Here is a 13,066-nt window from a genome sequence, read left to right on the forward strand (position 1 = left end):
TCACACTGTAGGTGACACATTTTACAGTTTCAGTTTGAAGGCAAACACACTGCGTTTCCGGTTTTATTCTGTCTGTCTCTAGTTCACTTGACGAAGCTGATGTAGCCCTGCAGCTGCTGCATCCGCCTTCATTTGTGCGCATGCGCGTAGCATCTCCATCATCCGCGGCAAGTGGCACCAATGGACCGGAGCTGCATCAAGTTAGACACAGACAGCCAGACGTATACAGGAAACCGAGGGATTTCACTATCAAATAAAAGCATGAACCTGTGACCAAAATTATGACCAGTTGCTGCCAAATTGAAGCAGTGAATTACGTTCATAAAATGAGCCCTTTGTTGACATCTTTATGGCTCCATATATGGCTTAATTATATTTTCATATTTTTGCTCACGGAAAACATGTATTGCTTTTTTTATTTTGAAGGTTTGACCGGAAATTTGCGGCGTATTCTGGCTACCTTCACGCGGGTGTTGTGCGGGATCAGAGGAGGAATTCATTGAAGCAGACGCGCAGTGGAGGCTAGTATGGTCCCCTGACGAGAAATACATGCCATCGCCGTTAATTCAACGGCCCGTTTATCTCACTCTGGATGCGGAGCAATTCATCCATTTATAGAAAACAAACTCAGTCGATCACGAGGCGGAGTAACGCGCGCTGCATGACCTTGCATTGAATGTCATAATAGACGGATTTTTTTTTAAACCACCGACACGGTAAGGTAATAAGCATCTTCATCCGTACGGAGCAGGGGGCGAAATGTCGCTTTTATTGAGCCTAGTGTGTGCTGCCTTTGCGCAGCCCTGATTATGATCATACTTATCTTTTATGGATTGTAATTCTGTTGTTTTTTTACAGGCTGAAACAGCTCAGAGGTTTTGGGGAAAAAGTCATATTGATAATAGGACTGTTCATACAGCCTAGGTGAAGGCCGGACTGCATGCCGCAGAATGCAAATTCGCCATTCAAATAATAAAAATCTTATATTGTAAATATAGTAGTATAGGCCACTTAAATGTAAGATATGAATGTAAATGTCTATTCAAGCAGCGTTGTTTGTTGGTTTATTCTCAGCAGTGTATGCGGATAGCGCGTGGAGGAGTAGTCTATGGCAGATGCTGCAGCAGCGCTTGATCCTCTCCAGGCTGGAGAGGGAGCGAGAGGGGGGCGTCATCTTTTTAGGATCATTAAATCACACTGTGTTACAGAGTGAGAGTGCACCCCGCTACTTATCAGCATATGCGCCAGTCTGGCACTCTATAGGCGATGACCCATTTCAATGTAGAAGTGGGCCACGAGGCAATCCCACCAATAATAAGGGACACCAGGTTGGCTGGTGGTCGTGCTCAAGCCAAAAATCTGCTGACACATGCGCTCTGCCGGCCGGGGCTCCCAGCCTTTGTGCGCAATGAAGCCTATAGCTCATCTGTCATGGCCTCATGGGGCCTCAGACTCATATGGCTGGGATTTCTTTTGTGGCCTCATATAATTTAAATATTAACCCCTTAAAAAAGATTTAAAAACATATTGTTATGTCCCACCTTAGAAAATAACCTTGAATCACAGAGATGATAACGTATCTCTTGGAAGATGGCACCACTCTTGACTCAGCTTTAACTATGAAATGCTGGTTAAAAGTTGAGATTTCCATCCTCACCCTTGTTTCTTTTATTTCAGGTCATTGGCCACAGCCATGGAGATTGTCACACATTTAATAAATGACACCATAGAATTCTACAAATGGACTCTAACTATTGCAGGTAATTATAATAATTGTGTTTTTGTCACCTATAAGAGAGCTCTGTTGGAAAAAAAGTGAAGAATGGCCACTTGTTTTGCATGTTTTATTGTGTGTGCATTTAAATACTGTATATATATCTAAAGGTATGCCTCTCTTGCTATGAGTCAGTATAGAATGAGTCACTTAAACGATGGTGGCACCCTACGATTTTTTGTAAAGGGATGAGTCAAGGTTGCACCATTGTTGAGGAATGTGTTTGCATGGACATATATTAAAATGAAATATATACTGCAATATATTGTCTCCAAGGGTGTCTTAGTAGTTTGAAGACTTCAATTTCTTCTTTGTCCTGTCTTCCACCTTCAGTTGTACATCATTATCATATCTGGAATCAGTAGGGAAAACAACTAAAGGTTATAGCTTTCATCCTGATTCTCCTGCCTAATCAATTTTCATCAGTTTAGTAGGAATTTGTATTATTATTCGTCTCCTCTTTAGAGAAACTCATTTTACACTTAGACTGAACTACACTCATTCTGAAAGTATCACATGTGCCGTTAAACAAGGTTGTCTGCATCAAATTGACCTCCAGACGGTCACCTCGGGACAAAATCTGGCATCTGTATGCCTACTCAGCACTTATTCCCGTAAACTGACATTGAACTCACACTGTGTCTGTGCAGGTGAACGTTAAGAATAGTTATGTAACACCTTGAGAATATCTGTCCCACAGACAAGCGGGTGGAGAAATGGCCTCTGATGGACAACCCCCTGCCCACGCTGGCCATCAGCACCTCCTACCTGCTGTTCCTCTGGCTTGGGCCCAAATACATGAAGAACAGAGAGCCCTTCCAGCTTCGCAAAACCCTCATTGTCTATAACTTCAGCATGGTCTTCCTCAACTTCTTCATCTTCAAAGAGGTAGATAGAGACTAGTTACCATAGGCGTTCCTCTGTTTGGTAGTATGTGTTAAATAATTGCACAGGGAGAACTGAATCTGTGGAAGTCTTATCCCGGGATAAATCGCTCCTCTACAACCATAACTATCCATCTAGTTGAGTACATTACACGAGTAGTTTTGCCCCCTGGGTTTAGACTAACCTTATTACTGTGTATCCAGCTTTCTGCCTGTACTCCATCTCTCTCCCTTTCTCTGTCACTCTCACTGTGTGTCACTGCCTTTTGTCTGTTTGTATCATTCAAAAGAGACTAAGTAGAGATATTCTTTTGTGTTTTAGCTGTTTATGGCAGCGCGGGCGGCAAGCTACAGTTACATTTGCCAACCGGTGGACTATTCAGACGACCCCAATGAAGTCAGGGTGAGTGTTTGCAGCTGAGGTGGCTTGCAGGAGGTTGTATGTAGATGTTAGAGAGACACACACACTCACTTATGTTTAATTAAAAATGGAACATTTACCACAATGGATTGAACTTTACCAGCCTTATTATGTCATTTAGTTTAACAGTTTCTTACGGCTCATGTGTCCAAGAAACACTTTTCAAAAGAAACCAGACACCCCCTCTTACTTACTAACACAGATAGATCTCTCTCTACTGCACCCAAATGATTAAGAAAGTCCTTGTCAGCCTGCCACGGAAGCGGCACGCTCAGTGGTTTTAGAAATATGATCAGCTTCCATCCATTTGGACCCTGGTTCTGTTATCAGAAAAAGTGTGAGCTGGAAGAAGGATCATGGAGGGTGTTCAGTTTCACCTTCCTTCCTAATTGCTCCATGACGTAGTTACACTTCTGACCCAGAAACCAGGAGGCAGCTGGTCTCAGGTGAACCTGAGGTTAAGATATTATACAGTAGAATAGAAAAGAATGGAAGAGAACATTTTTCCTAAAGGAAGGACATTTAGTTTAATTGAGACATCCTTATTGATATATTAAAAGTCTGTTTTTCAGATTGTCTCTGTTTCTCTATGTGTTTCTGCTCCCTCACTTCACCTGTGCATGTCTTCTCTCTTCAACCCCTTCCACATGTCCTGTTCTGAGACAGGTTGCAGGAGCTCTGTGGTGGTATTTCGTCTCCAAGGGCATCGAGTATCTGGACACTGTGTTTTTCATCCTGAGGAAAAAATTCAACCAGGTTACCTTCCTGCACGTCTACCACCACTGCACCATGTTCACGCTCTGGTGGATTGGCATCAAATGGGTGGCAGGAGGGCAGTGTGAGTAGCTCATGCTACAGTAGATTTCAGTATCATGCTTTATACCTATAAATCAATCAAGGGTGCTTTAAGATTGCCAAGTAGTGCCCTGCTCAGTTCAACTGGAACTGTGAACTGTGTAGGGAAGAATTGAACAATGGTTCATCAGTTCGCTGGAAGTTGACAAACAAAATGACCCATCAGTCATTGCGCCTTGCTGGTGCACCAAAAATTAATAATGGAGCAAATAACAGAGACAACAACAGGGTGCATGAGACCTGGCATTAATTTCATGCACCATTCGTAATTATCAAGGACAACATAATATTATAATTACATCATAATAATTGGTAAATAATCAACATATAATATTACATAATAATCTGCAAGTAATCTGCATGATGTTAATCTCAAATCACATTTATTCACAAGTTACATACATTTCAGTAGAATAAAGTGTGTAATGGTATCAGTTTTTGTTTCAATATATATTTGATATTTTATTTCAATTATTCCATTTATTTTCAAACTATAAGAACAACAACTTTCAGAGACATAGAACTTGCTTTAGATAGGTAATCCATCAAAGAGGACAATTTGCTGATATTATTTTTTGTCAGTCATGTTATCATTGTGTGCTAATGCAGTTGGAAATCAAGACCAGTCATGTATAGTTTACATGATTTGTATTTAAAAGTATGAAAAAGTACAAAAAGGGATTTCAAGAAAACCAGAGTTGTGCATGTAACAAAGCTGTACTCTACCACATTTACCATGACAAAACTAATATCAATGGTTTTCATTTTTTTTATTTGCAGCATTCTTTGGTGCACACATGAACGCAGCAATCCATGTCTTGATGTACCTTTATTATGGCCTAGCCTCCTGTGGTCCTAAGATCCAAAAGTACCTGTGGTGGAAGAAGTACTTGACCATCATCCAGATGGTAAAATATCTCTTCACTGTTTGAGTCCTTTAAACAGAAATGTATTCCTCTGACACATTTTGGACAGTTAATCTTACCTCATTTTACACACAATCTGTGACTGAAATAATCGAAGAGGTGTGAAACTATTACAGTGCAAAAATGTAAAAAATGTAATTCAATCTAATGTCTTTTTTGTGTGTAATTTTTGTCTCAGATCCAGTTCCACGTCACCATCGGCCACACGGCCTTGTCCCTTTACGTCAACTGTGACTTCCCCCACTGGATGCACTACTCCCTCATCTGCTACGCCATCACCTTCATCGTACTCTTCGGCAACTTCTACTACCAGACCTACCGCCGCCAGCAGCCCAGACGTGACGCCGCCTCCTCCTCCTCCAAAGCAGGCAAGGCCCTCTCTAATGGGACCCTCAATGGCTTCAGCAAGGCCGCTAATGGAGCAGTGGTGATGGGGAGCAAAGAGGAGAAGCCCCAGGAAAACTCCGGGAGGAGAAAGAGGAAAGGAAGAGCTAAAAGAGATTAGAAGAAGATTAAGGAGAGAGGTAAAGGTGAGGTAGGGCCTTGCTTTGGGTTCTAGGTTTATAGTGCTAAAACATGAAAGACTTAATTTGAGGAAGATATAGATGGATGGATGAGTTACAGTGTGATGTGTTTATTTAAGCCATGATCTGAGTTGTTGTAGATACATTATGAGACAGGCCTGTGTTGAGAGAGGATCGTTCTGTCAGTAAGAGGTGTCAAAGGTCACGCCCAAGGCGACCGTTATCACAACTAACCCAAAATACAGTAGTGTCTGGTACGGGATAGATCTTAGTATTCCTTCTCTTTATTGTGGTGCCAGGTACGGTAGATCTTGTTCAAAAAGTGACTTTCAGCGACTAACAACTGAGCCTGTGAAAGAAACAAAGAGTTCACTGAGCCCATTTGGCTTGCTGAGAAAGCTGCATTAAATCTGCCTGAGCTGCTTGAAAAAGATGATGTACCATTATTGTTAGCGACCACTGCTTTACTGAGACAGGAATACACAACATAACACGCACACAAACATCTCTATTTATATTTGAGCTTCTTATTTTTTGTTGTCCACCTTTACAGGTATAAAGCTGATGATAATGTACAGTATCAAGTCATTTTTGTCCTCATCTTATTCAAGCTATTATTGATGTTATGTGACAGAGACTTAAGTTTACAATACATACGGATGCTTCTGCAGTTATCCACACTTGTGTGAAGATGGAGTTATTTATTCTTATTAATTCCAGGTCATGGACTCAGCTGTCACTCACCGTTTTACTTTCATTCACTAGCGCAGTTACGTATATTCTACAGAAGGACAATAAATCAATATCCAGCGGTAAGGTGTATGTAGGAATAGAAAAAAAAAACTTCTAATCCTTTGAGACTTGTGATGTAATTGTTCCATCACTGGTTTAAGATGGAATAATCATCCACTGTGGCTCATTGAGGATTAACAATATGTGAACATTTTCTATTTCTGTATGCATTACAGGTTTTGTATATCCCTAATTGTATGTAATGTGATGAAATGTAATGAATATTATCCAGAGAAATTATGGATCTGATGATTATCTCAATGTCTCCCCCCTCTGACAGAGAACTTGTCTAAGATGTTTGCAGATGTTTACCTGTCTTTTTATATCCTCTCTGATGTTGTTGTTTGTCTTACACGCTGGTGAAAATGTCGTGTGCCGAACAAAGAAGCGATGGAGTTTTGGGTTCCTTTTGTGTTTACAGAGAATTCAGAAGTAGCTTACACTTTTATCAAGTTAACTAAACCTATTTTAAGCACCATTTTCTTCCCATATTCAATCAAATATCTTTTAATGTCTAAGTTTTCAGGCTTAATCTGTGTCCTGAACTGCCTTGAATGTAAATTTATCAGGGGAAAAAATTTGGAATTTAAAAATATAAATGAAAAGTTATGATTTATATACAAAAAGAGCTGGTGAACCTCTATAGTGACTGTGTATGTTAAACCACTATGAAGAATAACTTTGCTCTGCCTGTAGAATATAGAGTATAAATCAATGGTTGGCTCTATATCAGCAAATCCAGCTTTATGTCATTCATCAACAAATGCATTTTGATGTTATTTATTGGTTGTTTTTATTCATTTCTTTTGTGTAAATACTGATTTTCATCTAGCTGAGAGTGCTCGTCTGTGTATTTGTGTTCTTTTTGTGTTGTACATATTACATTGTGATATTTTGTACACTGCGCATTTGGGAATGTTCCCAGCTTGTTAGCTTGGACATTTATACGTCCACGTTGCTTCTGTGTTGTTGTTTTTTTTTCTTTTTAAACTATCATAACTTTGAGCTCTCTTCAAATTAAATTAAACTGAATGCCTGTAAAAATATTGGTTTCCTTTTGCTACTTCATTTAAAATGTACCTCATAACATAGTAAATGCCAGGGCTCTTTTATTAATATATAAATTATTTTACACACAGATCAAGATTTGTACATCTATGACTAGGCTGGTTTAGCCATTGTGAATAGACAATATTGGTAACAGACATATGAAGCAGATTTCCAACACTAGGGGGCACTATGGTCACATTACAGTTATTACACTGTACGCACAAAATTTTCTTCACATTCATAATCATCCACTGTAATTATGGGAATAACTTCTCCTCAAGATAAAGAACATAATCGAGTTTTATATTATAAAAAGAACAAATGGAAAATTCTTATTGGTCATTTAAACAATGACTGCTAATCTATGAAGTTTTATCTTTAATCCTGGGTTATCTGTTTGGTATTGTTCATGGTGCTTTATCAAAACTCATTTCACACTGGCAGCCCCAGGTCGGAGGTTGCCTCAGTTTTAATACAGAGTCCCATACACACACACACACACACACACACACACCAATGTTTCTCTGATACTGCATTATCTGTAAAATGTGTTGGAGCCCAGACGTGGAAAGTAACCAAGTATATTTACTCATGTAGTATTTTTTGAGATACTTTCACTTAATTTGAGTGTGTCTATTTTCTGCTACTTTATACTTCTACTCAACAACATTTATCTCACAACTGGTGTTACTGGTTACTTCATGTACAAAAATATTATCAATTTATTACATGATGTATAGATTAAATAACCCAATGTACACCCACCAGCCACTTCATTAGGCACACCTGTGCAATCTAATGCAATCCGATACAACAGCTCTGCCATAAATTCTACATCAATGAAAGTTATATATTTTCAGTTTTTGTTGACATCGTCAGAAAGGTGAGAATTCTACTTCATGTTTATTATTGAGATCGTAGTGGGTGGTGGTGGTGTACAGTGGTGCATTATATTGAATGGTGTTCCTATTATTTTGTTTACTCTGTTAACATATGTGAGGAGGGCAAAATATTAGGAACACTTTTCAATATAGTGCACTCCAGTACACCACCACCACTACGACCTCAATAATAATCATAAAGGAGAATTATCACCTTTCTGACAATGTCAACAAAAACTGAAAATGTATAAGCTTTGTAAATGTAGAATTTATGGCAGAGCTCTTGTATTGGATTGCATTAGATGGTACAAGTGTACCTAATGAAGTGGCCGATGAGTGTAAGTACCAGTAGTTAAAATTTGCTCCACCTTAACTAATTACAACATTAAAACATTGCTTATATGTTCATGCATAAGCAATAACAATATAACACTCTACAAAGGGCCATTCTGCATAATTAATACTTTTTTATTTCTGATACTTGATACTTACTTTAAATACATTTTGCAAATGATATTTTGCATGCAGGACTTTTACTTTTATTTGGGTATTTTCATTGTAATATGGAATACTTCTTGTGAATACTACTTCTTGTTGAAGCCAAAATAGACAAATTGAGTTTTATTCCTTGTTGGCTTTACCCACGTGTCCTGCAATCAGTGAAATAGAAATGTGAGTGTAAAATTTCTGTATAATTGTTGCAATGCTCAATAATATAATTTTATCTCCATATTTGTCCAGTTATCAAAACTGCTAATGTAGTGATATCTACATTACATTTCTTAATTCATTTTGTAAGCCCTCTACCGATTCAGTTATTCATTTGTGTAGCAAAAAAGCATCAGAATCTGCAGCAATACAGAGTTGGGTAAGGTGGGGCCATGACATGTCTGCCATGTCTGCCATGTTTTCAGTCAAATGTTGCTTGACTGATGTAACTTAAAAAACAGTGCCAAAGGCAAATCTCTGCCAACCTTTTTACAATAAGAGAAAAACCTTTTAAATATTAATTTATAACACTGCTTCTGTTGAATTCTCCTCCCATTTTGATGACTTTAGACAAAGGTTTCCATGGTAACTGTACACAGCAGCTGTCTGACTCCCCCACCCCCTCATCATCCCAAACCCCTCCCATGCCCACCCACTCTCCCCCCTCCTCCTGCTTCTTCTTGAATCAGCTGGACCCTATGTGGGAAACAGCACCAGTGCAATAAACTATTTAACAGGGTTTTAGTGCTTTTGTGAGTGTGTGTGTGTAGGTGGATTGGTGAGTGGAGAATATGTGTGTGTGTGTGTGTGTGTGTGTGTGTGTGTGTGTGTGTGTGTGCTTGTGTGTGTGCTTGTGTGTGTGCTTGTGTGTGTGTGTGTGTGTGTGCGTGTTTGAGTGTGTGTCTGTGTGTGTGTGTTTGTGTGTGCGTGTTTGAGTGTGTGTCTGTGTGTGTGTGTTTGTGTGTGTGCTTGGTGCTTATGTGTGTGTGTGTGTGTGTGTGTGTGTGTGTGTGTGTTTGTGTGTGTGCTTGGTGCTTATGTGTGTGTGTGTGTCTGTGTGTGTGTGTGTGTGTGTGTCTGTGTGTGTGTGTTTGTGTGTGTGCTTGGTGCTTATGTATGTGTGTGTGTGTGTGTGTGTGTGTGTGTTTGAGTGTGTGTCTGTGTGTGTGTGTTTGTGTGTGCGTGTTTGAGTGTGTGTCTGTGTGTGTGTGTTTGTGTGTGTGCTTGGTGCTTATGTGTGTGTGTGTGTGTGTGTGTGTGTGTGTGTGTGTGTGTGTGTGTGTGTGTGTGTGCTTGTGTGTGTGCTTGTGTGTGTGCTTGTGTGTGTGTGTGTGTGGGTGCGTGTTTGAGTGTGTGTCTGTGTGTGTGTGTTTGTGTGTGTGCTTGGTGCTTGTGTGTGTGTGTGTGGGTGTGTGTGTGTGTGTGTGTGTGTTTGCGCAATAAGTAGAGAGATTGAGAAACACATTTATATGTGTGTGTGTGTGTGTGTGTGTGTGTGTGTGTGTGTGTGCAATCCCCCCGCAGAGTTTATGAGTGGGAGGCCTCCACTAGCAGAGTGGTATTACATGGATGATGTTTGTGTTACTCCTCAACCCAGTGCAATCATTTCATAACTTGGTAACAGAGAACCATGACCTCATCAGCAACCTTTCCCTTGGATGGTAGCCCCATATCCTTATGACTGTTTCTTCAGTCGCTTCTGGTTGGCAGATATTTTCTTCCGTTGCATGAAAACTTGGTGAATATACAATTCAATACAGTTGATTTTCTGCAGAGATCTCAAAAGCTCCTTTACACTTAAATTCCCAGCAGTGTTATTCAAACAGTAAATCAACACACATTTTTTATAATGTGCACAATATCAGATTTAAACCAAGAAAGAATACCAACCTACTTAGCACCCTTAGTCATAACATAAGTACGTTAAGTCATGTATTGTGTGTTGGCTTTAACTCCTATTGGCCTAATCTCATAAATGTGTGAGTCAATCAAATGCTTTATATTGGTGTTATATTAAAACAAAATGACTTTTCTACACCTTCACACACCACATAATTAGACCACCTGGACTAAATACAGAGTATGTGTATTAACTGTGTGTGTAATTCAGTTTGACAATTTGAACATACTGTATGCCTGTATCTGTGCAGCAGAGCTGCCTCCTTCAGTATACTCCCCTGTGGATTTCACAGCAAGGCAACCATTTTCCTTCCTGTCAGAAACTCAGTTGATATCTGGAGCACAACAACTGAGACTGGAGACAGGCGTGTTTTCATGCCTCGTGAGGGAGACGCATTGGATCAATAAAGCACTAACTTCACAAAGCTTTCTACTGCTTACCAGTCAGGGAAGGTTGCAGAGAAGGCTTAAAGAATTATGATTTTATGATTTTTTTTATGATTTTTATTTTAAGAATGATTATTAATAAGTAATAAAGCAATGAACATTTCTGTATATGACTCCTCTTATGCGAGTATTTCTTCTCCTGCTCTACATTCTTTTACAGAAAAATGGATTTGTTTACACTTCAACTTTGATTGCATTTTAAGGTAATATCCAAACAATTCTGAGTGGAAAATATTAGAAATTATGCTAATGTATCAAACTCTTTGTGGGAAGGATTCATTGATGCAAAAATATATGGCATTTGAAGTGATACAAATGCCAAATGCCACAAGTGGTACATTTCAGTTTAAAAAATTATGAAACTCAGCATGGAAACTACAACATGACGCTGCAGATTGTTCCTGATGATGTGTAACAGCGACAATTTCAGCACCTGGGATCCCTCTCTACACATGGTGTTACTGTGATGATCCAGGGTAGGAGTGTTTGTGAATAATAGAGAAAGTGAGAATGAGAGACTTGTGTGTGTTTGAAATGAATGAGGGTGTTATTTTTAGAAGGATGTTCATCAGGGCCCCCCCCCTCTCTCTCTCTCTCTCACTCACAGTCCTTCTCTCATAGCCTGTCCTCATAGCTATAATTCTCACCAGTGCATGGTGTGGGATTAAGGACTGGGAAATAAAAAAGCATTACTACCCAAATAGATGAGCACATATAAAATAATATACTGTATATAACAAATTGTTGTTGAGTGAGCTGGGTCATTATCACCACCTCAACGAGTCATTTAGTCTCACATCAAGTCTTTAACAAGTGAACATTTTTGCTGCTGAGTAGAGATACAGTAAGTCAACTTGTTTCAGGGATAATTCAGAAATTAGTGCTTATATTATACAATATATAGTATTTAGAAAAAAATATAAGGTAATATTCACTCCAGTATCAAAATGTAAACTGACCACAACATGTAAAATGTAAGACAATTAAAGATTTTCTTGTAATTAGAGAAAAAATGTCTTCTCTTTCTCTCTTCCTCAGCCAAAAATGACCTTCTATTTTACTTCAGACAAAGCAGAATTAGTCGTCTTGTCTGGCATATGGGAGCCTCCATGATGCAGACATCTGTCACTTTAATGCAAGCAAATGATTGAATAGTCCTGGGGCATAAGGAGAGGATAGCGGGGGAAGTGGTGTGTGTATGTGTGTGTGTGTGTGTGCATGTGTGTGCATGTGTGTGTGTGTGTGTCACTGTGAAAGGAACCCCAAACATCTGTTATCCTATTCAGAGAAAGTGGATCATTGTTTTTGGCTAAAGCTGGCTGATTGGCCCTGGTAACATCTTGTCTGATAATTAAACTGTGATTACAATAGAGAGCAGTCTTGTTTCTGAATGGATCAAGATATAGTGTTATAAAAGCCTACAGTGACAGAGGCAAATGGATTGCACAGAGAGGCTAAGAGCTGTGGTTACTGAAGCCTAGACAGAATGCTAAAATCCATGCCGTGAAACTTTTAGAGCAGAGCAAATCCTAGCTTTCAATCCACTTCTATCCCTAGCACTTCCTGCAAACACACTTGTTATTTTATTCAGCTTCACACAGAGATGATGCATGCAGAACCGGTCCACCTCCTTTAAGGTATATTTCAAGCCTGGAACTTCAAATGTGTGTGTGATTTATCTTTCAGGTTATACAAAAGCTACTGGCACAGGGCCAAGAATGAAAAAACCCAAATGAATGGTCAGATGAGTCTGGCCTGCTGCAATATAATTCAATCAAAGTGACGATGCCTTGAGTTTATGAGGAGCACGGGAGAGTCAGGCTTCTTTCCAGACAGAATAGATGCTCCTCAGTAACCATTTCCAGTGGAAAAAACTCTCACAGCAACCTGTTTTCAAACCTAATCCTCTCTAATTTCACATTTCCTGTCCTGAAAGAAACTAATTCTGCAAGAAATTAGTTGGCAGGAGGAATTCCAAATTAAATTTTTTATTTATCCCCTGACATCATTAAGTAAGGGTTAGTCTCCTTTCCCACACTAAATAGTTTGATTAATGATTCCTGGGCATTCGTGTAAGAATATTTTTGGTTGGTCTTGTGAGAGAGAGAAAAATGAGAGATGAGC

The 13,066-nt window shown here is 39.3% G+C and overlaps 1 protein-coding gene across 1 annotated transcript; it reads left to right on the top strand.

The window, feature by feature from the left end:
- The first annotated feature begins 479 nt into the window (after positions 1 to 479).
- Positions 480 to 7,222, top strand: elovl4a (ELOVL fatty acid elongase 4a). The gene is made up of 7 exons (XM_067602181.1): positions 480 to 716; positions 1,678 to 1,760; positions 2,475 to 2,662; positions 2,981 to 3,061; positions 3,746 to 3,917; positions 4,715 to 4,842; positions 5,039 to 7,222. The coding sequence occupies exons 2-7, from the start codon at positions 1,694 to 1,696 to the stop codon at positions 5,363 to 5,365; spliced, it is 963 nt and encodes a 320-aa protein (XP_067458282.1). The 5' UTR covers positions 480 to 716; positions 1,678 to 1,693; the 3' UTR covers positions 5,366 to 7,222.
- Positions 7,223 to 13,066: the final 5,844 nt, after the last annotated feature.

The sequence above is a fragment of the Thunnus thynnus genome, chromosome 10, assembly GCF_963924715.1.
Source record: "Thunnus thynnus chromosome 10, fThuThy2.1, whole genome shotgun sequence".
NCBI lineage: Eukaryota > Metazoa > Chordata > Actinopteri > Scombriformes > Scombridae > Thunnus > Thunnus thynnus.